The 27166-nt window shown below is 43.3% G+C and overlaps 2 protein-coding genes, 1 long non-coding RNA gene and 1 pseudogene across 7 annotated transcripts in view; 3 read left to right on the plus strand and 1 right to left on the minus strand.

Annotated features, from left to right (window-relative positions):
• Positions 1-222: 222 nt before the first annotated feature.
• Positions 223-16071, plus strand: TWSG1 (twisted gastrulation BMP signaling modulator 1). Its single transcript, XM_066624045.1, has 5 exons — positions 223-379; positions 3020-3179; positions 8302-8401; positions 12299-12565; positions 14456-16071. Exons 2-5 carry the CDS (start codon positions 3057-3059, stop codon positions 14635-14637), a joined length of 672 nt encoding a protein of 223 aa, XP_066480142.1. The 5' UTR covers positions 223-379; positions 3020-3056; the 3' UTR covers positions 14638-16071.
• On the minus strand, positions 5389-26991 carry LOC136648065 (uncharacterized). Of its 2 annotated transcripts, none has more exons than XR_010794315.1 (4): positions 26910-26991; positions 17252-17419; positions 7059-7208; positions 5389-5501 (listed from the first exon to the last, which is right to left on the minus strand). It is a non-coding gene; the product is annotated as an uncharacterized lncRNA (long non-coding RNA). The 2 variants fall into 2 exon arrangements; XR_010794314.1 differs by having other exon boundaries at positions 26752-26983.
• On the plus strand, positions 7316-7756 carry LOC136647395 (ubiquitin-conjugating enzyme E2 L3 pseudogene; annotated as a pseudogene).
• The window catches only part of RALBP1 (ralA binding protein 1), a 36365-nt gene continuing 35846 nt past the window's right edge, over positions 26648-27166 (plus strand). For all 4 annotated transcript variants that reach the window (XM_066624041.1, XM_066624040.1, XM_066624043.1 and 1 more), the window contains exon 1: positions 26648-26855. The gene's annotated coding sequence lies outside the window, so the exon portion shown is untranslated. The remainder of the gene's footprint in view (positions 26856-27166) is intronic.

Raw genomic sequence — 27166 nt, forward strand, 5'->3', positions numbered from 1 at the left:
ATGTACTTAGGTTGCCATTCTAGCCACACTTTCCTGGGAGGAAGCTCCACTGCCTCTAGTGGGACTTGCTTCTGAGTAGACGTGCAGAGGCTCGGGCTCCCTGCTTGCCGCGGAGCGTGGCCGAGGCGAGTGGGCGGGACGCGTCCTCAGCACCTTCCCCGCCCAGCCAGGTCTGCTTGCCGAGCCTGGGAAAGGCGACGGCGTAGGCGAGCCGCTCAGGCGCCGTGAGGTGCGTGCGCTCGCTGCGAGGCCAAGGAGGCGCGGCCCGGTGCCCGCCTCTTTCCACCTCCCCCGCCCGGCCCAGCAGCAACCGGGGCCTGTCCCCTGAAGGCGCCTCAGCGAGCCGAGACCGAGGTCCGCCCGCCGGGGAGGCAGGAGAGTAAGGAGCGAGCGCTCGCCCGTCTGTGGAGGGAAACTTAAGGGCGCGCTGGTTGCCTGGCAAAGGCGCGGGGGGAGGCACCTCAAGGGTCCCGCTCCGGGTGACGAGGGGGCGGGATGCGCGGAGCCCAGGCTCCGAGGGAAGCGGGGAGGCTGCGTGGGCCGCCCCTGTGGAGCCGGGCTGACCGCCTGGCGCACCATCTGCTGCTCAGCCGCTGGTCCGTGTGGGGCAGCAGCAGCCAAGGCGAGGGGCTGGCGGCCCTTGGCTGGAGCAGCCTCAGCAGCAGAGCCTCCACTCCTGCCCGTCTCTCCTCACAGGCTCCCCACCGAGTAAGGAGCAGGGGGCGCTGCCTTCGCCCTTCTGGGCTGTGGCTTTGGGCCGAAGCCTCGCCCTTTCCCCTCCCTCCCTGCGAGGCTTTGGGTCTGCTTTTTAGAAGGGGGGACCGCACCCTCCCAAGTTCCCTTGAGCCAGGCTGCAGCTACCTGAGAGGAAGCCCTACTTAGAATGGGATTTACTTCTGGGTAGACATGGATAGGGTTGGGCTGCCAGTCACCTGCTGGGGCGCTGACCCAAAGACTTCATCGGATGGAGGCCACAGGGGTGTCCTGTGAACATTCAGGTGGCATTTGGGGTTGTTCAGCACATGTACATGGAAGTCTTCTACATTTTTCTGTATGGTGATGCCTTGCTAGCAGCTGTTTTCAACCACTCTGCCCTGGTCCATTGGTGTGCCGCAAGCCGTACACTGGAGTGCCACAGGAATTTGGGGGAAGGTCATTTGTTAGTAGGGCCAGTGGGGGAGATGAGCCTCCCACTAGTGGCATGGTGCGCCTTGTCAGTTGTCAAAAACTTGGTAGTGGCCCTGAAGAACTTAGGGCCCAATCCTATCCAGTTTTCAAGTGCTGGTGCAGTTGTGCCAGTGGGGTGTGCACTGCATCCTGTGGTACAGGGGCAGTCACTGGAGCATCCTCAAGGTATGGGAACATGTGTTTCCTTACCACAGGGCTGCATTGCAGCTACACCAGAGCTGGAAAGTTGGATAGAATTGGGCCCTTACTGTCTTGTCGGTGTGTGTGTGAGATGAGAAAGCTTGAAAATTGCTGGAGTAGAGAGGAGGACCACAGATCACTTATTAGGAATGGCTTCCTGGGAGGGAAACTTAAAGTCTTCAGAAACTGTGTTCTTGGTGTTGGATGACATCTGTCTTATGAAATTAAAAACATGGATTTGGATGAATACTATAAATGAATTTGCATTCATTTCTAATAGTACAGTACTTTGCTTGTTGTTTTGTTGGTACTGCCTAAGAGACTTTCAAGGCCATCAGAAAGCTTAAAAGATCTCTTGCTTTTCAAGTGAGCTGGAGCTGGACCATACCATCTGCAAGGAAGTAGTGTGTAAGAGGCCAAGTGGGTTGGGCAAAATGGAGAAAAATCTTGCAGGTGGCTGTTAGCTAAGATGATCATCTAGTGTGTTTCTCTGAATCCTAGATTGCTGGAAGTCTGAAGAAATTGGGGCAGGGAACTTAAGTAGCCTGTTTAGGACCTTATACAGTGATAGTCTTCCTCTGACACATCTGGACACCACTGTTTGAGCCCTTGTTTAGGAAAAATACTTTTGCCAGTTTCAGGCATGTATCAAATTGGCTGGCAAATGCAAGCTGTAGCAGAGGATGTCAGTTTATTCACCGGAGACCACTTACCTGTCAGGAAATGCACTGGTGGTTTTTAGATTTTGCCACTATGTAATGGTCTTGAGACTCAGTAACTGGTAGTTATTTGATTGGGTTCATAGAATAACTGAATAAGAGAAAACATGAAAAATGGCCATTGTAAAGTCACTATGTAGTATTTGCAAATGGGCATACTGTGTTAATGTAACAGCACAGTATTTTGTTCATTCACACATGGCACCCATCCAGTTCAAAATCCTGTTTTAAACTGTTCAAAATCCTTGTTTGTAAATTAATATATCCAGACAGCTGGTGTTGAAACAGTTCAGGGTTGTGTTAAAACATGTTCTGATTTATTTATACGTCAGAGAGAGTCTAATCTTTGCACCACCTTCCTACTAGACTTTTCTTCTCCTGTTCCTCCATAAAATATATTTGTATTGTGTCTGTCTTCTTAGCTATTGCCATTTCTCACTAAAATGTTCACACCACTGTCTTGATTAAAAAGTAAACATTTTGAACTTTACATTAACTTTTAAGTCTGTTTCTTTAATTACATTGTTTCCCCACCCTTCCCCAAAGGAGTTCAAGATACTATACAAGATTATCTTCCCTCCTATTTTATCTTTCCAGCAACACTGTAGGCTGGAAAGGTTAGACTGAGATGATATTGAGTGATCCAGGATCACTTGTGAGCTACATGGCTGAGCAAAGATTTGAACCCACCTCTCCCCAGTCTACTGCTCTAACTACTGCTGCACCATGTTGGCTCTACATGTAAGGAGTTGGCTGGTGTTTAATTATATACTAGAAGTACTGTTTTTGCCATGTATGCTGCTGGGCTGAGTGTAGAGAATCTACATAAATAAGAACAAAATGGTCTTAGAAGAATTACTTGGTAAAGATGACAGTAATTCAACTTCTGCCTCAGTAAATGTGGACTCTTCAGTTACTGCTTTTTATTTCAGTTCATTCTGGAAGTTCCAGCAATTTCCTGCAAGAAACATGAAGTTGTGGTACTTTACACTGCCAGCACTAATTAGCCTGCTGATTGTTTTTTGGATCCCATCATCAATGTGCTGCAACAAGGCTCTCTGTGCTAGCGATGTCAGCAAATGCTTAATACAGGTATGCAAGAATATACTTCGAGGTTCAAGGAAAACATATCCAGCAACTTGGCTCTTATAGCATCCATTGGTATGAACAAATATAAGTGGAATAAAAATGAATTTTTATCAGTTTATGTGTAGAAGAGTTTAGAAACCTTTATTGTATCTCTGCCTTGTAAGGTTAAATTGACTAATGTGAGACATTGGCTTTTCAAGGCACCGTCTGCTTCTTTCTGTGGATGTGACCCTTTTTTCTCCCATGACATGGGCTGGGCTGGGAACTGAAAACGTGACCTGTTGCGCCCTTTCTGCTCTCTTAAAAATGTTCATGTAGATTTATGTGAACTTGAATCTCTGCAATAAAAGGAAGATGTTATCTATGAAAGCTAGATGGGATGGTTTAGATCAGGGGTGTCCAAAGTTTTTGGCAGGAGGGCCACATCACCTCTCTGACACTGTGTTGGTGGCTGGGGGGAAAAAAAGAATTAATTTACGTTTAAAATTTGAATAAATTTACATAAGTTTACATAAATGAATATATTAAAGATGGACTTATATGAATGAATGAAGGTCTTGCAATAGCTCAAGGCCTATAAAAGGCCTTGCACAAAGCAAGGCTGGCCTTTCCTTTGCTGCTGCTACTGCATCACAGACGTGAAAGAGCAAGCAGTGGAGGGAGCTCTCATCCCACAGCTCACATGAGAGGTCAAACAGTTGCCCTCATGCTGAGAGAAGTTGCATTGGGCCAGTGCGGGCTTCAACAAATCTCCAGAGGGCCAGAGGCTCATTGGAGACTGGGGACTCCCTGAGGGCCGCACTGAGAGGCCTCGAGGGCCGCAAGTGGCCCCCGGGCCGGGGTTTGGGCATCCCTGGTTTAGATCTTTGAAATATGCTACTCAGTTGCAAATTATTACTATAATGATGCAGTTGTTTTCCATAACATGGAGTTGAGAGATTATTATATGCTAACTGAACGTAATATAAAATTAAAGGATGTTGTCCCTTGACTTAGCTTCTGTGATGTTCCTTAGGAGTTGATTTACTTCCACATAGCTTTTTGTAATGCTAGCACTGTGAACAAGTTTTTTCTTCCTGGGAGTGGGAACTGTGCCAACAAACCTTAACTCTGTGTCCAGAAGTTCAAATTTTGCTAGATTATACAAAACTTGCATAACCTGATACTTTGAAGAGGCATTACCTGAATGTGATAAATTTGGGAAACAAATAAGCAACACATGTCTTTTGGTGCCTTTATCTGAAGGGGTTGAAATTTATCCTATTAAAAAATGATCAGGATGGGAAATGAAATTCTTAAGATACCATATTCTGTGCTGGACACAAGATATTGTGTCACACTTGGTATGTGTTGATGCAGAATCTCAGAAGTGAACATACCTTAACATGTGTAGGATTTTAAGATAGTGCTCATTGGAGTGGGGTTAACAGTACTTGGATGTGGCATCCAGGACATATGTGAAACAACTGTTTCCTCAAGCTGTGTGGCCGTGCAACTAGAACTGAAGGTGCACGTAGCTTCACTGTTGGTGTTCAGAGCCTGATAATGAAATCATCATCAAGTGCTCTGGAGCTGACCCCACAAAGCTACAGTATGGCTTCGTACATTTGTCCTCAAGTATTGGAAAGAACACCATGCCACAGTGATTTGTAGCACAGTCCTATCCATGTCTACTCAAAGTAAATGTCATTGTGTCCAATAGGTTTACTTCCAGGAAAGTGTGTGCAGGATTGCAGCCTTGGTTAAAGAAAAAGGCATTTGCTTAATTTGGTGTCTGTTTCATGCTATTCTCTAACCAGCATATTACCTAGAATCTGGGCTACAGCCTAGCATCCTCCAGTGCCTGCTGAGTCTGTTAAACATTATTATTAAAATAGTATCAGTCCTACTCATGGGTCAGTTTCTTGCTTTTCACTTTTGCTTCACTGTAAGTATGTCTGTCACTACTTGTTTTTTACAAGTTTGAAAAATACAGTAGTTAATTTGTCCGTATGAGTTTGAGGATCAAGATTTTGCAATGCTGAGAAATAAGAGCAATAATGTCACGTTACTGACACATTTGTTTTTCTTTGTACTGTGTTTGGAAAGTGCTTCTAAAAATAGCATAAAGAATTTCCATGTTCACTAACATATATATAACTTGCTTGGTTTATGACAGAAAACATCAGCCTAATTATGCCAGATTTTGCAGGCACACCCTGAGATCTGAAAATGGAGATCATGCATGTGTTTATTACAGCTGGCAGTCAGTCATTATAAATACATAAAGTTCCTGCATCTGAAACGTAGCTAACACTTTTGTGGATGATGCATCATCTGCAGATACTGTCAGGAGGAGAAGCAAAAAGATACAATTATGTCAATAAAAGAAGTACATGACGTCTACTCTACATGCAGATTTATATAAAATATATCTAATTTAAATAAACCTGTCTTATGATCTCATTACAAACCCTGCTAACATGCTTAATAAAAACTAGTATAAACAAAGGAGAAAAGTGTAGACCTGAATTGCAGTATTATACAAAAGCTTGCCCTCAAATATCATGCAATTCAAAAAGCTCATGTTGCTTAAACCATTTGTACCAGATGCTGTGCATCAAACTGTTCAAATGCTGGTGCATTAAGAAATGAATAATATTTTTATAGAATACAGAGACACATACATAATTGTTGCAGTGAGAAACTCTGTAAATATAATGAACCTGCAATGAACAGTAAAATGTACTTTCTCTGAGACTTTTTTCACACACAAAGATACAAGGCACTGCAAGATTGTGCTACTTATTACACAATGCAGGAGAGTGGTCCACATAAATATTTATTTTATCTCTGTAGCAGATGTGAATGAGATCAACAATTCCAGAGACATGTTTCATTTATACAGTCTTGCTGAATAGGGATTTTTAATATCCTGTTAGTAATTTCTTCTTTTCTGGACCCTGATTTTCATAAAATTCTTGACGATATGCATATGTTAACTTGTGGATGGTGTTTGTGTGTGAACTGCAGACTGAAAATTATAGCTATAAACTATAGTTTGTATGCAATGTATCTTTATTGTAAATATATTACCACACATTAATATATCTAAACAATAATGTGTGACAGTTTCATATTATTGTTATTGTTATTAACAGTATTTATATACCGCTTTTCAACGGAAAGTTCACAAAGCGGTTTACAGAGAAAATCAAACAACATTTCATAGCACATGTAGTCCAAGTTATTGTACTGTGAAGCATAGGGGAGGAACACAGTCAAAAGCTGATTGTGCTGTTTGCTAATTTCAAAGTAAGTGGTGCTTATCCAGTTTTTTTTAATGCTTTTTAAATCAGTAGTCTCTTAATGGCATGTGTGGTTGTTTTTGCCATTGTGTGTGTGATCATTCTTGGCATAGATGTAGCTTGGTAAACAAAATGTTTAGAGAGCACGAAGCTGGGATCTTCTTGAGCTATGTGCATTGTGGTCCTATCTGTGCTTACTTTTCATAGACTACTGTGAGAATTAACTTACTGTGGGACTTAACTACTTTCAGCCCAGTCCTAAACTGTATTAGTGCAACCAGGCCACATGGCCTGTGCTGCATCCTATGCAGCATAGAAGTCGGCTGGAAGTCTTTTTACTTCAGGTAAAGCCCTAGCCACCCCTGTGGGGCTTCTTGGATCCATGCTAGCTATTTAGCTGGTGCAAATCTGGGAAGCCCATGTAGGGCTGCCTGGCCCAGGGGCAGGGGTTAGGATGCGTGTGTGCACTGCCACCACCTATCCCACTCAATCCACCTCCCACTCCACCCTCCCACACCCAAAACCCCCTTCCCTGCCTCCATAACTTCCTCCCGCCATCCTCTCCCATCCCATGCACTGCTCCGTACAAACATACCTGTGCCAGTCAGTGCAGGGAATGGATCCAGTGCTGACAAGCCAGTGCATGTCTTTGTGCTGGCACTGCTGGCTCTTGAGTAGGTACAAATGTTTGCAACACTTGGATCTGGCACAAGAAGGCCTGCCCCAGCTGGGCACAGGATTAGCTCTGTAAATTAGATAGGATTGTTAGGTAGGATTGTGATACTTAAACTTGGTAGTTGCCTCGCCCATGGCTGCTGCCATGCACTGTGGGGCTGTGGCAGCATATCCAAGATGGCGGCCAGCAGGAGGCCAGTTAAGAAGCTTGAAGAAATCTGCAAATGTGGAATGATGAAGCTAACTTATTAACTGGCAAGGGCTTACTGTTCTCAACAATCCTCCATATGACAAGGGTGCATTCAGAATCAAATCAACTTTCCAGCAGAGTATCTTTTCAAACCTCCTAAGATTACATTTAAAATAAAGATCCATCACCCTAACATCAACAAAAAGGGGCAGTAATTAGTGCTGAAATCTGGAAGTCGGCTACCAAAACTGATCAAGCAATACTGTCCCTCGTAGCACTGGTGAACAACCCCCAGCTTGAGCATCCACTTTGAGCATCCACTAGCTTGACCTAGCTGAAGAATACTCTGTAAAAAATTCTGTAAGAATGCTGAGGAGTTTTCAAAGAAATATGGTGAAAATCAACCAGTGGACTTAAAACAAAAATAAAAAATAAATCTGCCAGAGCTGATGTCAGCAAATGTGTGAGAGAAGATCTGGAGCAGTGAATTTCAGACACCCCATAAAGCAGGACTCGATGGAAAATGGACAAGTACCACCTCTCAGTGTTTAGCTTGTCGCTCTTACTAAGTTTCTACAGTTTCTTAATCAAAAGTGGTCTAGATAACCTGTAAAGAAAGTATTAATAATCTCAGATGTTACAGTTCTTTGTTTAAAACAACTGCTTCAATACACTGTAAAAGATGCTGTTTCTCTTTTTCTTGTGTATAACTGTTTATACAACTTGAAGAGTAGAGGGGTGTTTCATTTTCGTTGTGCTGTTAAATGTATGATTTGGATCTAATACCTTGTTTAAAGTCTCTCATTTATAAAATTATGATGATGTTTCACTGTAGACAAGACTGATAACTAATTTTGGGAGCCTCCTGTTGCTTTAAAGATTTGTAATTGTAGCAATGAAATATTTTCATTTTGGTCTACCTTGAGCAGTGTTTGCACATAGAAAGCTCTAATGTGGTGTGGTATATTTCCAGGAGCTGTGTCAATGCCGACCTGCTGAAGGAAACTGTTCATGTTGTAAAGAGTGCATGCTTTGTCTAGGCACACTTTGGGAAGAGTGCTGTGACTGCGTTGGTAAGTTTACATTCTATCATTTAATTCTCTTTGGCACAGCTAATTCAGATGATGATTACCAAGATCTTGTTGATCACCAAGATCATGCCAGTACCATTTCTGAAAGCTTAAGAGGCAGATCAATTTCATGTTGAATGTTGGTATTTGTTTTAGTGTCTGTCATGAGGAAATTGCCATTTCTAAAGCAATTGCAATTTCAGAGGTTGATTTTTTTTTCTGAAGTAAAACATTGTGTGGGAAAAGAATTAACCTCTAAGAACATAAGAACAGCCCCAGTAGATCAGGCCATAGGCCTATCTAGTCCAGCTTCCTGTATCTCACAGCGGCCCACCAAATGCCCCAGGGAACACACCAGATAACAAGAGACCTCATTCTAGTGCCCTCCCTTGCATCTGGCATTCCGACATAGCCCATTTCTAAAATCAGGAGGTTGTACATGCACATCATGGCTTGTAACTCGTAATGGATTTTTCCTCCAGAAACTTGTCCAATCCCCTTCTAAAGGTGTCCAGGCCAGACGCCATCACCACATCCTGTGGCAAGGAGTTCCACAAACCAACCACACGCTGAGAAAAGAAATATTTTCTTTCGTCTGTTCTAACTCTCCCCAACACTCAATTTTAGTGGATGTCCCCTCGTTCTGGTGTTTTGTGAGAGTGTAAAGAGCATCTCTCTATCCACTCTGTCCATCCCCTGCATAATTTTGTATGTCTCAATCATGTTCCCCCTCAGGCGCCTCTTTTCTAGACTGAAGAGGCCCAAACACTGTAGCCTTTCCTCATAAGGAAGGTGCCCCAGCCCAGTAATCATCTTAGTTGCTCTCTTTTGCACCTTTTCCATTTCCACTATGTCTTTTTTGAGATGTGGTGACCAGAACTGGACACAATAGTCCAGGTGTGGCCTTACCATCAATTTGTACAATGGCATTATAATATTAGCCGTTTTGTTCTCAATACCTTTTCTAATGATCCCAAGCATAGAATTGGCCTTCTTCACTGCCGCTGCACATAGGGTTGACACTTTAATTGACCTGTCCACCACCACCCCAAGATCTTTCTCCTGATCTGTCACAGACAGCTCAGAACCCATTAGCCTATATGTGAAGTTTTGATTTTTTGCCCCAATGTGCATGAGTTTACACTTACTAACATTGAAGCGCATCTGCCATTTTGCTGCCCATTCTGCCAGTCTGGAGAGATCCTTCTGGAGCTCCTCACAATAACTTCCGGTCTTCACCACTTGGAAAAGTTCTCTCTTGCGCACCTGTTTCTGCCTAGGATTGTGGTCCCCCTTCCTAGGTCCCCCTGCCTAGGATTGTGGCTAGTCTTAAAAGAGACCCTTCGGGTTGAAAGCATGTCTCTTGCACACACATTTGTGTGCATGTCTGATTTGGCCCTTAGTTTGGTGGTTTTGAAAGGTGAAGCCTCATTATTCATGAGGGTTCCATTCCTGGAACCCACGTGAATATCAAATTTCACATGAAACCAGGTCACGTGAAATTTGGACTCCACCAAGCTCCAAATACAACCGAAGCCTTGCTCCGGCCATGTCTGCCGCGTCTGTGAAAACTGGAAGTGCTCTTCTAGGACCTCTGGAGGCCTTTCTGAGGCCTGTGGAGGCTGCGCGCAGCCTCTGCAGGCCGCTGAAAGCCTCATAGTCCAGTTTTCTGGAGGTGACTGGAGTTGTGCTCCAGTTGCCTCCAGAGGCTCTCCTGAGACCACTGAGGCCGCACGAGCTTCCACGGGCCTCGGAAAGGCCTCCAGAGGTTCTAGAGAGGCACTTTGGTTTTCCCCCAAGAACCAGAAGTGCCTTTCTGGGACCTCCTGAGGCCATTGTGAGGCTCGTGTAGGCTGCGCATGGCCTCCACAGGCCTCAGAAGAGCCTCCAGAAGGCTCAGGTGGGGCCAAGTCTGGCTCTATGCAGGTCCTGGGGACCCACGTTGAGTCAGATTCACGAATAAACATTTTGCAAATAAAGAGGCTCCACCTGTACATAATTTTAGTTTGAAGTGCATAATGTGACTTATGTATATTCTGTCACTTTCAATTGCTGTTACTTATTCAAATGTTTAATTTTGGTAATGTGTCACTGAAAACCACCATTCCGTTTCCTTTTAAATCCTATCTTTAAAATAGAAAAATGTGATGTAAAGTTTTGAGACTTTTTTTCACGTCTTGAGGTTGCTGCATGTTAAATATTCGTATACCTGAATCCATATGACATTTGAGGTAGCCATATGTCAAACTGTTTCTATATTTCTTGTGGAGCTGTCATTGGCTTCATATTCTTGACTCGTTTCTGTGTTGTATACTTTGTGAAGGGAAAAGAAAAGCTGTGGTAGTGCTTTGCAGGTTATGAGGTATTCCTGGGTGCAAACCAGATATTTAAAATGCACCAACATCTGTTGTCAGTCAAGCTCTCAGGATTGAAATAATAAAAAGGGATGGAAGTCTGGATTTTGTTTTACTGATATTAACTGTTTCCTATTGGTTCATTGTACACCTTACTTGTTGATACACTATTAATGGTATCTCTCTCACATTTGCAACTTAAAGCATTTAATGAAGTTGCTGGAACAGGGACAGCATGTGAGCTGAGCTACCTAGTGCATATTAACAGTGTGGATATGTTTGACTTCACTGAGGGGGTTCTTGCTTGTTCACAGGTTTCTGGGTTTGCTCTATTTTTACTGGACCTCTTGTTTGACTTTTTCTGCCACCTTTTTTGCCTGAGTGTAAAATGGCTGCAGTTCTGTCCTTGTCCACACTAAAGGTTTTAATGAAAGTCAGTTTGCTATGTGTGGGACTGCTTTAATCTCTCAGCGCTCTCAGTAGGTTATGGGGCCAGATATAGTATAAACTGTGAAACAAAGAGCGAAGGACAAACTGAGAAACTGTAACCAAACAGAAGGAACAGGGTGTGCCCAAGAATCTACAGGGAGAAAAAATGGCTGCCAGCAGTTCAGAAGCTAAGTTTCCCACAGCAAAGCAAAAATATTTATAAAAAAATAAAACTGTTTTTATATGTTGTGAGCCGCCCTGGGTCCCTTTTAGGGAGAAGGGCGGGATACAAATAAAGTTTATTATTATTATTATTTATTATATTGTAAATTATGAAGTGTGGCAGTTTAAACCAGAAATGTTGTTTTCCAACATGTTTTCTGCTATGTGTTAAGCGGAAACAGACTAGCTGATAACCCTGCAGAATGGGACAGAGAGAGTAGGCAGGCAAAAGCAACCATAACCTTGCTACTGGAAGATCAACAACTCATTCATGTGAGAAATGGGGAAAAAAAACTGCGAAGCGTATGTGGAATGCTGTGCCTTAAAAGCAAACTGTTTCTTGCTATATGGAAAAGTACAATACTTCATGCACCCTGTGCCCATAACCTTTGTTAATCTTCTTTACCTTGGCACCAAGCAAGTCTGTCTTCCTTTTACTGAACGCTAAAACAAGAATGCAAAAGGCAGGCAGCCTACATGCTATAGGGAGAGATGTTAACAGGAAGCAGGAACTGCTTCCTGTTAATGTTCTGACTGTGTCTCCCTAGTATGCAGGCTGCCTACCTGCCTTTTGCATTCTTGTTTAAGTTTTCAGTAAAAGGAAGGCACAGACTTGCTTGGCGCCAGGGCTGAGAAGCTAAACAAAGGTAATGGCTGTGAAGTGCATGAGAGAGAGAGACCTCCACAGAGAACTGGATCCATGGATATGGGGGAATCCTTGTATTTTGGATTTTTCATTGGTACATTTATGTTCTATCTAGGACATTTCCATTCCAAAAACTACAGTACTTTGTAAATCCCCTTAAGGATAATAGTCAATATTTGATATTATTTTTTAAATGCTGCTTTGCATGAGTGCATCATCTCCAGCAATTTTTTGTTAATTCCTCTGTAGGTATGTGCAATCCTCGCAATTACAGTGACACACCCCCAACCTCCAAGAGTACTGTTGAGGAACTGCATGAATCGATTCCTTCACTTTTCCAGGCACTCACAGAAGGTGATACTCAGTTGAATTGGAATATTGTTTCCTTCCCTGTTGCAGAAGAACTATCACATCATGAAAACTTAGTCTCAATTTTAGAAACAGTGAACCAGCCCCCAAATCACAACATCTCTGTTCCAAACAACAATATCCACACACCTTATTCCAGCGAAAAAGGTAAGATGCAGCTAATGAAAAACTATGCTCCTAGAACTGTGTTTGAGCTGATGTCTTTTACCAAAGGAGAAAAGAATAAGTGTGTTGTTTTTTAAATAATTGTGATGTGGTAAATGTGAAAATATTCCAGAGTGTTGGGATATGTTAGATGGATGTAAAATAATGGTAGGGAGCCAGAATCAATAAAGGAAATAAATTACATTGGCAATTCTCAAACTTTTCGTGAGTTTGAGAACTGAGGTAAGTGTGTGCAGGGGAGGGGTGAAGGCAACCAGTGCTGGCCTTGGGTGAGGTGGGGTGCAGGGAATCCTGTAGACGCTATTGCATGGCTCCCCACGCCTCCACAAATGTAAAAAATAGCAATTGGAACCCACCTCCGGTTTCACAATCCACAAACCAGATGTGGGTTCCAGTTACTGTTTTTAGCTTTGTGGAGGCTTGGGGAGCCCTGCAGAGGCATCTGTGGGGCTTCCCACACTCTTCGGAGGCTGGCGCTGGCTGGGGTAAGTTGCAGAAAATCTCCTTTTCCCTAGCAGTGATGTGATCTTGGCAGTCGTGTTGCTGTCAACCCTCCGCCCTGCCCCTTATATGAAAAAGAGGGATTTCACCAGTATCATTATTCCATGTGGGTTATATTTTCTTATTAACATTATTTGAAAAATTGACAAACATGTTTTGCATACCGAAGAAAAAGCTATTTCCCTTACTCTTTATTTGGCAGTAACCCTTCTGTAATTTGTAAAGAGTTATCTGATGCCCCCTTAAAGGATATTGATGTCAGAAAGTGATATTTTTTCTCTTTTGATTTATCCTTTATTACCTGAAAGCTTGAAAGTATTTGCTGATTATGTGTTTTCAGGTTGTTTTTCATTTATAGGCAAAAATAATAAATGGTTTAGAATGTCTCCCTGCACATAGTTCACATTCAAAAGGTTTTGGGATACTTCACTAGCTAAATTATGGCTTTAGACTTGATAAAACACAACCTGCACTGTTTTTATAAGTCCTACGCTGTATTTTGTTAATTCTACTTATTGATGATCCTGTGTGCTGCTTTCTACCTGTTGATCTTTTGAATCCTAATTATTGAACTTCTGGTATTGAACATCTGACCTGATTATGTTCCTTAGCATGTGTAACCTTAATTAAACTCAGGAGTTGAGTTTTCCTCGTTTCCTTTGGATAAGGTAAATACGTTAATTCTGAATCCACAAGCACATGTTCATAAGTATTTTATATCTGCATGACATTATTGGTTCTTTGTGCTTCCTCCCTGTCTTAATTTCATTACTCTTTCTTGCTACCTCATTATGTTTAGTGTCTTTTGTTCTCACTACATTGTTTTTATGGTTTTCTTTGTTCAATGATTTTAAAAATGCTTTATTTTATTTTAAAATACGTTATTAGTCACCGCAAGTCTCTTTGAGAAAGAGGTGGGATATAAAATGAATATTAAAAGAGAAAGAAAAGGCCAAGATAGATCGTCCATTGTGCATTCAGCTTTGAGGCACTAGTACTGGGTTGCAGGAGCTGGAATGAAGCCATAGATACTTAGATTCTTGATGGTGACTCCATTTAAGCAACATAGGACACCTGGAAGACAATAGTACACTCATCTGTGCAAGCTTAATGACCAGCTATAGACCCATGGGCAGTATCCGGGCAGTGACATGACTTTATCCATCCCAGGGAGATGCAAATTACTGTTATGTGCAAAGATCAACTTACAGATGGTGTGTGCTAGTTCTGCTGCAGAATCTTTGGGGAGCTGCCAAGAGGACATTTAGATTGATCATGTGGAAAAAGTCATAGTTCCAGTTTTATTTTAAATGATCTGCAGTTAAGCTTTTCTCAGTGGACTAAATGCTCTTTCCAACTCTCTCCATTTAGAACGCATGTGTACTGTGGTTTACTTTGATGACTGCTTGTCAATACATCAGTGCAAGCTCTCCTGTGAATCTATGGGAGCATCTAAATATCGATGGTTTCACAATGCCTGCTGTGAGTGTATTGGACCACAGTGCATCGACTATGGCAGCAAAACTGTAAGATGCATGAAATGCATGATTTAAAGCTGAAAAATTGAATCTCAGTATCATGGACAACAAATTTATTTTTAATTGAAAAATATTGAACTTGGAAGTATTGTTTGAGAATGTAATAGTTGCAGCGCAGTGACAAGAGGAGATGTATAAAATTTTTAACATATCTTTCCCTTCTTAAAATTATGTAAGCAGTATTGATAAACATTTAGACACTTTAAAAAAATTGCCTAGTATGACTAGCCTCATGCTCATATAATTAGATTTTTTGTTTTGAATATGTCAACTAATTAACTTACTGTAGTATCTTGCTGAGTAGAGAATCATGAAGCTTCAGAGAAATTACAACTAGTTCCCTAACAAACTCTGTAATTATCTGAACTTGCCACGTTTAAGAGCTTTCTGATGAGAACTTTATTACTACAGACCATACAGATTTGTTGTACATAAACTCTTCCATAAACAATTTAGCAACTATCAAAAGCAAATTTCCAGCTGTGACTACTTCTTTACAAGAGGGAAAGATAATTAGTACTGCATAATGTGTCAAGATTTTTCCCCTCCTTATGAGTATACTTTATGTATGAAAACAAATTAATAAATTTACAGGGCAATCCTAGGTTTGTTTTAGGATTGCAGCCTAAATTATGTCACTTATAGTATCCTTTTTTCCTTTTCTGGTAGCAAAGAAATGTATTCAGTAAAATTCACTCAGTATGGTAGTTTTGCAGCTATTTAAAACCTTTGACTAGAGACACTCCTCCTGTAAATTATTTCACTGTAATGAAGTCATGATTTTCTGTTTAGGAATCTGTTGCCAGGGAGTTATAAGATGATCCAATAGGATGAAGAATGTTGCTGGAAAGATTAGATTCAAGGGGTGTGTGTGTGTGTGTGTGTGTGTGTGTGTGTGTGTGTGTGTGTGTGTGTGTGTGTGTGTGTCCTGAGGCAAGGGAACAAATGTTCCTTACCTTCGGGCTGTCAGATCTGTAATTTTATGGTTCATAATAGTGCCTAAAAATCAGCTCCGAGCTCAGTGTATATATCTAAGGCCGTATGAAATATATTTTCTAGATTTTACTCATTTCACTTGGAAAAGTATTTTAATAACACCCTACTTAGCTGTGTGGTTTATTCTTGTAGTTTTAGTATTACTACTTAAAAAAGGAGGAGGGGAAAAAAACCTAGGAATCTGAACTGGAAAACTGGATCAGAGAGGCTTTTTTGGTGAACAAGAACTGAACCCAATCATAAAATCTCTTTATCACATTGAACTGGAATCAAACTCCTAAAACCACAAAAAATGCTAACCAGTTCAATAATCAGACATCCAACTTTCAAGTGTATGATTTAATGTGGGTTTTTTCTGGTGTTTTAACCCTGTAGTATGTATTTTTGTTTGTAAACCTTTAAAAAAATAAAGTTAAAATATTTTTCTCAGTAAATACTGAGAATACTTGTAAATACTTGTATTCATTTTATATAGTTAGATATTATTCTGCATAAAATGTATCTAAATCAGTTAATCTAAACATGAACCAGTTACCAAACAACTTTCTAAAATTAAAAATGAGTCTGAACTGGAACTGAACTGAAATTTGTAATGGTTCAGCACCCTGCTTAACATACAGTACATTTAGAAAGGAAGATATTAATGAGGGGTTAAAGGGAAACAAGTTGAGCATTGGCAGAAGAAAACGGAAAGGGATTTGAGATGTCAAGTAGTGAGAAATGATTTAGGAAATCCTTAAACAAGGAGCTTGGGGAGGCTGGGGTATGTCCCCCAGTAGAAGGATCTTAGCAGCCAGTATAATTTGTATTTTATCCAGGGGTAAACAGGTTATGACTTTACTCCCCTTCAAAGAAAAAGGTTTCTAGGGTGAGTGAGAAGGATAGAGGAATTCAGTTACTAAACACAGAAAAACTGATGATTCAAGTTGAGGCATGGAAATGGTAGTTGTGGCTTGATTTGCATTAATAAAGGAGAGATTTCAAAAACTTGGGGTGACTACTATGAGGCAATCAGCACTTCCATGTGTATGGTAGGCTTGCCCTCTCTCTGCTGTATAGTGTTCCTAACTGATGCCCTAGTCACTCTGCTGACATGTTTTTTCAAAGGTATTTTCCTTTTTTGTTTTTAATTTTGGAGGCTTGATAGGTCAACTTGTTTTATACCAAAGGGAGCCTGGAGGAAGGGCTCTGGGTTTCTGCCTAAATGGGTTGAAAAACTACAATCTGAGTGGAAAGTAAGAATTTTAGAGCAACAGTTTCCACTGAGACCTTACATGTAGGTTTGCAGAAAGGTTAGTCATGTGGCTGAGAGAAGTGCACAGTAAGCCACAATGGCAGTGGGCTGCATGTGAAAAATAGAAGATGGAGGAGGATTTAATACCAAATATATGTTCCCATATAAGATCAGCTTGAGTTAGAATGAAGGAGTTTTGTAAAGCTTAGCAATTGACTTAAGGCAAGAAGCTGTTCTTGGTCAAAAAGTCAGAGCTAACCAAGGGAAAGAGGAGAGTGGTCCAAAGGAAAGAAAGGGTATCTTGACTATACAGGTTGAGTTTCATTATTCACACTATAGCAAATCAATTTAAAAAACAAAGTCTCCTTGTTCTGGTGATTTAAAAACAGCTTTGCTGACCTTTGTAATGCACACAGAGGCAATCAGTGTCTCTCCAGGCACTTAGGCTTCACTGGGAGGCAGCAATCCTTCACCAGGAGCCCCAGCAAAGAGGAAAGAATGGAGAAGGTGATAATCCTTGCCATTTCCTCTTAGTTCACATGCTCAGGGAGAAGGGAGGAGTGAAGCCTGCAGAGAGAATGATTGATGGATTGTCAGCTGGTTGCCCTCTCTGACTTTATTAAACAACTGTTTTCCTTTAATTTAAAGGGCCCTTATCAACTCTGAGATAAAAAAAAATCTGTGGATAATTAGGTTATGCCTGTCATCACTTGCATGAATGTCTCTCTGCAATAGGGGCGGGGGAAGGGGAGAGGCAGGGAGGTGATCCTCAGGACTGCATCCATATGGGGGAGGTGTGTGTGTGCTTTGGACTTGCATTATGCAGGGGGATACATAATCCCTGCACAGCCCTCCCTGAGGCTTGGAACGTTTGGAAAAATCGAGCGCAAAGTACTTCTGTTTTGCAGGTGCTTTGCTCCTGCTGTTTCCTAGCCCCTCCACCACAAAGACTTACCAAGGGAGTAAAATTCCCTCAGAGTTTGAGAACCACTGACCTAGGACCATGCTAGCTCAATTTTATTCATCTTTTGCAGGTCTCCAAAGATCTGCCAGACCCTGGTCCCTCTAAACTGAATTCTATTAGCTTGCTTTTCTGCTAACACAGAGTGAGCTTAGGAAAGAATTGTCACTATGAGTGCAATACACCAAAGCTGCAGGTATCCATGATATCTGGAATAGCCCTGGTGAGAAGCAACAATATTAGTCTCTCTTTTGGTATTATGTAGGGATCTACCATATGATCGAATGAAATTGCCTGGGAAGAGAATGCCCATGGGGTATTCCAAGGCATAATGCAACATCCTTTGCTAAGTTCAGTGTAGCAATTATAAAAGCAGTACATTTGTCTTTGGGAAAATGTCCCTTTTACAAACTTCCAGGAAAATTGGGTATGGAAGTGATAGGAATTATCTATCAATAACAATTGGATAAAATTTATGTTGGGAAAATATGTGATCATATAAACTCTTAGACTCACTACATGCAATTCCCACACCTTCTAAATCCATTATACAGAAAAACTAATTCTGGGCTCACCAATATGGTAAAGGAATCATTCAGAATTGCAGGGTCTGACTCAATGCTCATTTAAAATGTCTCAATAACAAACTTTTATTTCTGTTGAGTAGTTCAATACAGCATGCTGAGAGCCCAGTCCTATGCCTGCCTACTCAGAAGTAAGTTCCATTCTAGTCAATGAGGCTTACTCCCAGGAAAGTGTGGAGAAGATTGTAGCCTAAATCTCATGCTTTGCTTGCTGGGAAGACTTGCTTGCTGGGCTGCTTTGTTTGTGTAGGCTGGAGCACGGAGAGCCTGCACCATCTCAGTCTGAAGGGGGGGGGGGAATTCAGCAAACACTCCTTGGGGTTTTTTTAAAGCAATCCCCTCTGATACCACTGCACCTGCCCCTGTGTGTGTGAGAGAGAGCACGTGAGTGCTCCACCTTGCTAATCCTGGGAATAATCCCATTGAACTCAATAGGACTTCCTTCTGAGGAGACATGTATAGGATTGTGCTGTAAGAGGATGAATAGGTTCCATGTGATTAACAGACATTAAGAACCCAATCCTGAACAGTGCACTCCAGCTTGTCACTGGTGTGCACTGTTGCAAACATGCCATAAGGCACATTGGTGGGCCCAACCACCAGGTGAGTGCCAGCACTGGTAGTCCAGTGCTGGCCGGCCGCCAGAGCTCCTCCACTCGGCAGTCACGTGGACTGCTGAGCAGCAGAGAGGTAAGTGGAGGTGTGGGGGGAGACAGGCAGTGGGAAGGAGGAAGGCCGGATCCAGAGCCTCCGTGTTGGGCTCACCGCCCATCACGAAGGTTCTTGATTCACTGCCGACCTTTGAGTTGTCGGTGAATCGAGTAGCCCCATTGCGGGGCTACTCTCTTTCCCAAGCAAAGGGGATGAATGTCCCCTTCTCCCTAGGAGCTGCCAGCAGCTGCCCGGAGTATGTAGGATGCAGCAGCAGCCATTTTCGGCAGTGCTGCAGCCCCGCACCCTGGGCAGCTCAGGATTGGGCTGCCAGTCCTGAACAAGTAAGGCATTTCACAGGTGGGTCTTGCAAGATTTTGAGCCACTGCCCTTAACCACTGGGAACTGGGAAGACTTCTTATTGAACCAAATTCCCATGCTTATTAGGAAAACTGAAAGGCATTGCAAATGAAAGACTATTCATGAGTGATCAGCCAGGTATCAGTTGTTGGAAAAGAGCAATGGTCTGTTAGCCTTATTCGTAAAGAGCAAAAAGGATTGAAGTACTTGTAAATATGAACGTAACATATCGTGCCATTCTCTTGGACTCTTATACCTTTTCTTTCAACTCTTTCCCTTCATTAATTCATAACTATAGCTGGGAGCACAGGTGTAGCAATAAGAGATTGGCACAATATGTGTGAGCATACTAATAATGAAAAATAGGGAGGGAGATTATTTGTGAAGTAACCAGATCCAGTAACTACTCGAGGCAAAATCCAGAGCCAGAGTCCCTGAGGCAGTTCATGGCTGAACACTGTCACGTTCTGGCAACTCCTGTTCTGCTGGAACCAACTGTATTGGCTTCTACCTTTCCACTGGACCATTTCAGCGACGTGGAGAGGGGGGATTTGCTGCATGGGAAACAGTCTATCCTCCAGATCTATTTTACCCAGGGTTTGCGCACTGGAGAGGACACTCTGTTCCAGAACACTATTCAGAGCGCGATACCATAGTCTTCAGAGACTGAAGGATGCCAACAAGAAACCAGATCCTGATTGCAGAGGACCTTAGAGAGGGGGGAGAGAGAGGCACAATCCTAACCAGGTCTACTCAGAAGTCCTATTTTATTCAATGCGGATTACTCTCAGGAAAGTGTGGTTAGGATTGCAGCCATAGACAGACTGATTTCAACATATTGAATTCACAAGAAAGTGCAGTTTAACATGCTCTTCCTGTTTGCTTAAATTAGAAATGAGAGACACCTCAGCTAAACTCAGCTAAAGAGTCTATTGTCCTTAAGAATAATAGCGTTTTCTGAGCAAAGCCAAGAGTGCATCTGAATGCATGATCTTAAAGAAATATAGTTTTAAAAATTACAATATTAACTATGCTTCAGTCATGATAATAAAATTACAGAACATGATACTTGTTTGAAAGTCTTAGCATGAAACCTGTATTATTTCCAATTCCAGTTATGTAACATACTGTAAAGAAAATAGATCAGGGTGCTTATAAACACTGATCAGGGTTTTCAAAACATTGCCCTTTGTAGTTTTCACTGAATAGAAGCGTACACATTCCTGTGGTACACTCTTTACATTACCATGGAAATTATACAAAGAACTCATTCTGCAGAGATTGAAGAACTCTGTATCTCAAGTGAATATGCAAAATAGGTGGCAGGCTGCCATTTGAAAATAGTGTCCAAAAGTTCAAGGATTATGCCTGAAATCTGTGGAAATGAATTGAAAGACTTCTTATTGAACCAAATGCTCCCATGCTTATTAGGAAAACTGAAAGGCATTTCAAATTAAAGAATACTTGTAACTTATTCTGAAACTCACATTTAAAAAGACAAAAAGCAACATAGAGCACAATCCTAACCTGACATTCTGCTGGCATGGCCGCTGTTCTGCCGATCCAGAGTTTCACAGATGTGCCGTAAAGAATGACTACTTGGGAGTTGGCTGCGCTGGTGGGATGGCCTGCACTGCCCCGCCTGCACCATATTGCCTGCCAGGGCTGCTGGTGGAAGTACATATGCTGCCAAATGGCGCAGGGACTGGGTAGCTGGAGTTTCAGAGGCAGGGAGGGGGCTTTTCTGGGTGGGGCAGCAGAACATGGGGCAGATTGGGACCAGGAGAGGAATGGAACTGGCCGTATCCTAACCTCCCTCCTGGGACAGCTGGCTGCTTGGACTTCCATAAGCTATATAGCTAACAAGGACCTGAATAGCCCCATAGAGCTGGCTGGGGTGTTACTCAAGTAAGGGGGAAAATACCACCTTACCCCCAAGAGACCTCCAGCTGGCTCCCAATTAGTGCTGGATATAGTGCAAGCCATGGCACAGACCATGCAGTCTGACTGTACCAGTGCTAGTTAGGATTGGGCAAGGTAAGTGATTAAAGAAAACTGCCTTAAAAAGAGCAGACCTGACAATTTTGCATTTACCAGCACACTCCAGAGAGAGAAATTCTCCCAATAATTCATCTTGGCAGGAGGATTTGTAAATAATAAATCAGCTCTTTAGCGGATAAATCATTGGACTCCTTCCACAGGAAGAAAGAAACCTTGAGATATAACTCTAGTATTTTAATGGATAAACTGTTCAGCTAAAAATTCAGTAAATGAGCACATTACCAAAATACGAATGTGGATTGTTTTTGAAGATACTGAAGGGCATGATGATTTAAGAAAAGACACCACTCTTTATTAGAAAAAAGGCATCTTTGATATTTTCCTTTGCATATGCCAGAACCAAAATGACTTTTTAAAATCGGTTACCAGGTTGCATTGCATTTTTATTTTTACTCCCTCTCCCTACTATGCTGCTATTGTCCCCACAATAAAAGCTCTTTGTTCTTGCACCATTACCCTTGTCTCCCTCTTTCTTATATGCCATTTCACTGAGTTGTGCCACTTACCACTGCACTCAGTCCCTGCCCAAATGGTAGCCCAACGATTAAAACTTGTCCCATCCACCTAAGCTTCAGTCTATTCATTTTAATTGATTAAAACCTTCAGCCCAGGTAGTGATTTTTAAAATATTTTTAAGCTGACATTACTAACCAACATTCAAAGTGCCTGGATATAAAATCAAAGGTGATGTTTGATGGACTGTGGGAGGCAGGGTGTGCATTAAAGGTTCATGGAGGCAAATCTCTCAGTAGGAGCCGCTTGTTTGGACAGTGTTTGAAAAGAATCACCTATCAATAATGTCCTCGTTTTTGTTAATGCTAAGTAGTGAGGCCACACACACACCTATTTGCCATCTATAAAACTGTGTTTATACTGTTGCCTGATGCATTTTGTGTTTGTGTGTTTTATTAGTTGACATGTTTATATGCACATATATGGTGTATGGTATAAGGCAGGGGTCTCCAACCCCTGGCCTGGTGGGGTACTTCTGATCCCCTGAGAGCCTCTGGCCCAGATGACCAAACACAACCACAGTTGTACTTGTGGGGTGGGGGAATGGGGGTCTATTTAAGTGTGTGTGCTTTATTTCTTGGGCTGTGTTGGTGCTTGGAGAAATCCTGGACATTTGAGCCCATTCATTCATTCCAGTCATTCAACTAAGTTCCATCTCGAATGTATTTATTTAAATTTAATATTTACTATTTTTTTCCCCAGCCCTCAACACCATGCCAGATATTTGATGCCCTTCAGCTGAAAAGTTTAGAGACCCCTGGTATAAGGCAAGCATGGTTCTGACCAGTTTCATGGATTTGCTCGATCAGAGGATGAGGAAGCATCAGGTCCCACAGGCCTTTAGAGAAAAGTTCTGCAGAGCAACCCCTGCTCTGGCTGGCTTAGAAGCCTTGCCTTTCTTTTTGGGAAATTACATGACTGGCCACACCTTGCTTTGTCATCAGATTTAAAGTCATAAAGCCACTTCGCTAACCAGTTGTAAACTCAATCAAGAGTTGCATAATAACTGAGGGAAAAGACTCCAGAGCAGTCAAGGATTCCTCTACTGCACCATATTATGCAGAACAATAGAGGCCTGTATCTCAAATTGGGAATGGGCCATCAAGGGCCATCAAAACACAAAAGAAAGGGCCTTGATGAGTTGGCCCCACAAAAGGCTATATGCTTTTCTATTGGCATTTTTATTATAAAAACCTGGATCACATGTCTCTCATTATGCTGTTTGGTGTTCACCAGCATGCTATTGCCCACTGATAGTGAATTGCTCAGTGAAGTACTGGTGCTGTGTCAAGCATCCCCATTCACTCCACTACTCAAGAACAGTGGTACTACTGGTACCCAGGACAGATATCTAACCACTGCCTTCTTGCCAGCCTCTCTCCCTGCTTCCCCTGCACCTTTCCCAGTTCCCTTGCCTTACATCCCTTCCTGGAACCAATCAAGCTACTGCCTAGTCCTCCTGAGTTTGCTTTTCAAGCCCTTTTTTTTACCTTTCTCTCCACCTTTGAACCACAGATTGGTCTTGGCACCTGAGCCCCAAAATCACTGCAATGGTACAAGCTTGTCTTAGCAAATACAGATAGGTAAATTTGGCCCTGACAGAAGGCTTGTGATCTGGATACTATATTTCTGTTGATGCAGCTTAGAATTGCATTCTCCTTTTTTGCTACTGCATCACACTACCTACTTATATTTAGCTTATCTTAAAATGCCTACCTACATGTTTTTCACAAGTAAAAAGATGGGCATCTTTTTGCAAAAGTACAGTATTCCTAATCTTGTACAGGTTGAGCCTACTTATCTGCAGATTTTGCATCCGTGGATGCTCAATGCTGGTCCTCTGCAACCCTGCTGAGCCACATCTGGTCCAACTTGAAGCCTCCAGAGGAGACAGGAGCTGTGCTCCAGTCCCCTCCGGAGGCTCATCTAAGGCCAGTAGAGGCTGAGTGCAGCCTCCATTAGCCTTAGAAAGGCCTCTGGAGATCCTAGAAGGGCACTTCCAGACAACCCTTCTAAGACCTGTGGCGGCCACTCTATGTTCTGTGGAGAATGCATGCAATCTCCACAGGCCTCAGAAGAGCGTCTGGATGTGACTGGAGCACAGGTCCAGTCCCCTCCAGAGCAGTGGCCTCCAAGGCTTTTGGGACTGCACACAGCAGCCATGGGCCTCAGAAAGGCCTCACTTTCAGAAAACTGGAAATGCCCTTCTAGTACCTCTGGAGGCCATTTTGAGGCCCGTGGAGGCTGCGCACAGCCTACACAGGCCTCAGAACAGGTCCAGACGTGACCTGAGGAAGGCTCCAGTCGCATTCAGAGCTTGGTGTACCCAAATTTCATGTGACTTGGTTTCACATGAAATTCGGTATTCGCACAGGTTCCAGGAAAGGAACCCTCACGAATAATAAGGATCTACCTGTATTTGTAAGTTTGATTTTTCCTACCCAAACATATCATTTATCCCTGTTGAAGTTGATTTTGTTCATGTTTGCCTGGTTCTCCATCTTGTCAAGATTGTCTTTGATCCTATTCCTGTATTCTGCTTCTCCCAGTTTCGTGTCATATGTAGATTTGATGAGCATTCTCATCCAAGTCATTCATAAAGATATTAAAGAACACCAAATCCCAGTCAAAGCCCTGAAGCACTCCACTTGTCACTCCCCTCTGGGTCAACAAGGAGCCAATGACAAGCCCTCTCTGGGTATGGTCTGTCAGCCAGCCACAGATCCACCTGTCAGTAGCATAATCTAAATAGCATAATCTAATGCACATTCCACCAGCTTGTCCACTAGCATGTCAAGAACAAGGGGAACCTTGTCCAAAAAAAGCCTTAAATCCAGATATATTTTGCATCCTTCTATTGAGCTAGTCACTTGCTAATAGAAGGAGATGAAGGCTGTCTGGAAACCATGCTTGCTCTTAACAATTGCTACCTTTCTTTCTAAATGCTGAGAGCTAGGCTGCTTAAGGAGCTGCAACTGTGGCAATACTGCCATGAAGAAATTGTCAGAAAGAGTTAAGGGGGTGTATCTTGATATCCATGATGCTAAACTATGTGTAGTCTGGGGGCTGGGGATAAGAATAGGCCCTCGGTTTGGCTGTACTTGTCGTAAGAGGCGACTAAACAGCCACTGGGTAGATGGGACTCATTAGCCTGGGAAGGCAGCTCATCTGAGAGAAGGAAAACTGATCCCAAATCTCCACAGCCTTGTGGCTACATCCAGTTATGGAAAAGGCTTCAGGAGTCAACCTCGAGGCAAAATCTGGAGCCGGAGTTCCTGAGGCAGTTCATGGCTGAACACAGTCATGTTCTGGCAACTCCTGCGACACTGCTGGAACTAACCGTATTGGCTTCTGCCTTTCCATTGGACCATTTCAGCGACGTGGAGAGGGGGGATTTGCTGCATGGGTAACAGTCTATCCTCCATATCTACCTTACCCAGGCTTCGCGCACTGGACAGGACACTCCATTCCAGAACACTATTCAGAGCGTGATACCATAGTCTTCCAAGACTGAAGGATGCCAACAACGTATGTGTAGTCTGTATGCTTCTAGCCCAAGCTTCAGCATGCATACTCATAGAATCCAATCTGGGAAGAGATTCTGATTGGACATCCGGAAAAAATCCCTGATGGCCAGGGTGGTTCTGCAGTGGAACAGATTGCTGAGGGAGGTAGTGGACTCTCCTTCACTAGAAATCTTCAAGCAGAGGCTTGACAAGCACCTGTTGGAAATGCACCTGGGAAGGTCCCTTCCAACTCTGATTCTATGAATGCTAGACTTAGAAGTGACCTTCAAAAGCATATAGTCCAACTTTCAGCTTAGTGCCAGTAGTAACTACTAACTACTCTACTACTACAGGAGTAAGCCAGAGGTGCAAGAAGTCAGAGCCTGTGTCTACCAAGTGAGGGTGGACAGCTGACCCTACACAACTTGAAAGAGTGAGATGTATGTATCTTTTTTTTAAAAAGATAGCAACTGTTATCTTTTTTTTAAAAAAGATAGCAACTGTTACCCTGTACATGCCTGATCTTGTCTGATCTTAGAAGCTAAGCAGGGTCAGGCCTGGTTAGTACTTGGATGGGAGACTGCCTGGGAATACCGGGTGCTGTAGGCTTATACCATAGTCTTTCGAGACTGAAGGTTGCCAACCACGAGATGTATGTATGTATGAGTGGAAAGAGCTATAAGGGTGGAAAGAGGTTCACTTGTTCACCTCATGGGTGAATTTATATATATATATTTATGTCTCCATGGTGTTCAATAAGATTGAGGCTGTAAACCTGCCCTCCTCACAAGAAACAAGCCTCTGCTGCACTTCCATCTTGTTTGTTCGCACCTACCTCTGGCACGAACGCTGCCTGCCTTCCTGCCCCTTATCTACCAGAAATACTACATTTCGCCGTAGTAGTAGTTGGCAACCTTCAGTCTCAAGGCTAAGGTATCGCGCTCTGAATGGTGGTTTTGGAACAGCGTCTAGTGTGGCCGAAAAGGCTTTCCCCCAATGCATTCCTACATTTCCCCGAATGCATTGCGAAAATAAAGGGAAGGGCCGCCTTTTGCTTGCGCATGCGCAGTGAAGAGCCTCCGCCTCCCGGGGAACCGGTTGTTCCGTTGCTGCCTCAGCCGCTGTGACGGCCCCTCCCTGTGCGTCGCGCGCATGCGCAGCCTAATTCCGGCCTCTGCCCTTGGGAGCCCAAGGGCTGAGACACGGCTCGGAGCGTTCGCGCATGCGCTTCGGGACCACCGCTTTCTGTTCCCTATAGCCGACCTTGTGAACAGGCGGCGGCGATATGGGGCGCGAGGGGGAGCCGGAGTGAGGCCGAGGAGGAGCGGACACCCCTGCAAAGCGACGGGAGCTCACACCACCCTCAGGTCGGTATGGAGGGCGCTCGCGAGAAACCTCCCACCCGCGGCTTTCGGACTCACGGCGGGGAGGAGCGCAGAGCGCGGCCGCTCCGGTCGAGGCAACGCTGTGGGGCAGGGCGGCCGTTGAGGCGCGCTGTGTTCTGCGCATGCGCTTGTGCGTCTTTGCAGCGCCTTCTAGCGGCGCCAGGTGGCTCGAACATCTCTGCCAGCTGGCTGGGATGTCGCTGCCCCCTTCCATCACCATGTCCCAGCCTCCCCCCCGCGCTAAGAGTGCTTGTGGTGGACTGGGCGACACGCTGAGGGGGCGTGTGAGACTG

This window comes from Tiliqua scincoides, chromosome 4 (assembly GCF_035046505.1).
Source record: "Tiliqua scincoides isolate rTilSci1 chromosome 4, rTilSci1.hap2, whole genome shotgun sequence".
Lineage (NCBI taxonomy): Eukaryota > Metazoa > Chordata > Lepidosauria > Squamata > Scincidae > Tiliqua > Tiliqua scincoides.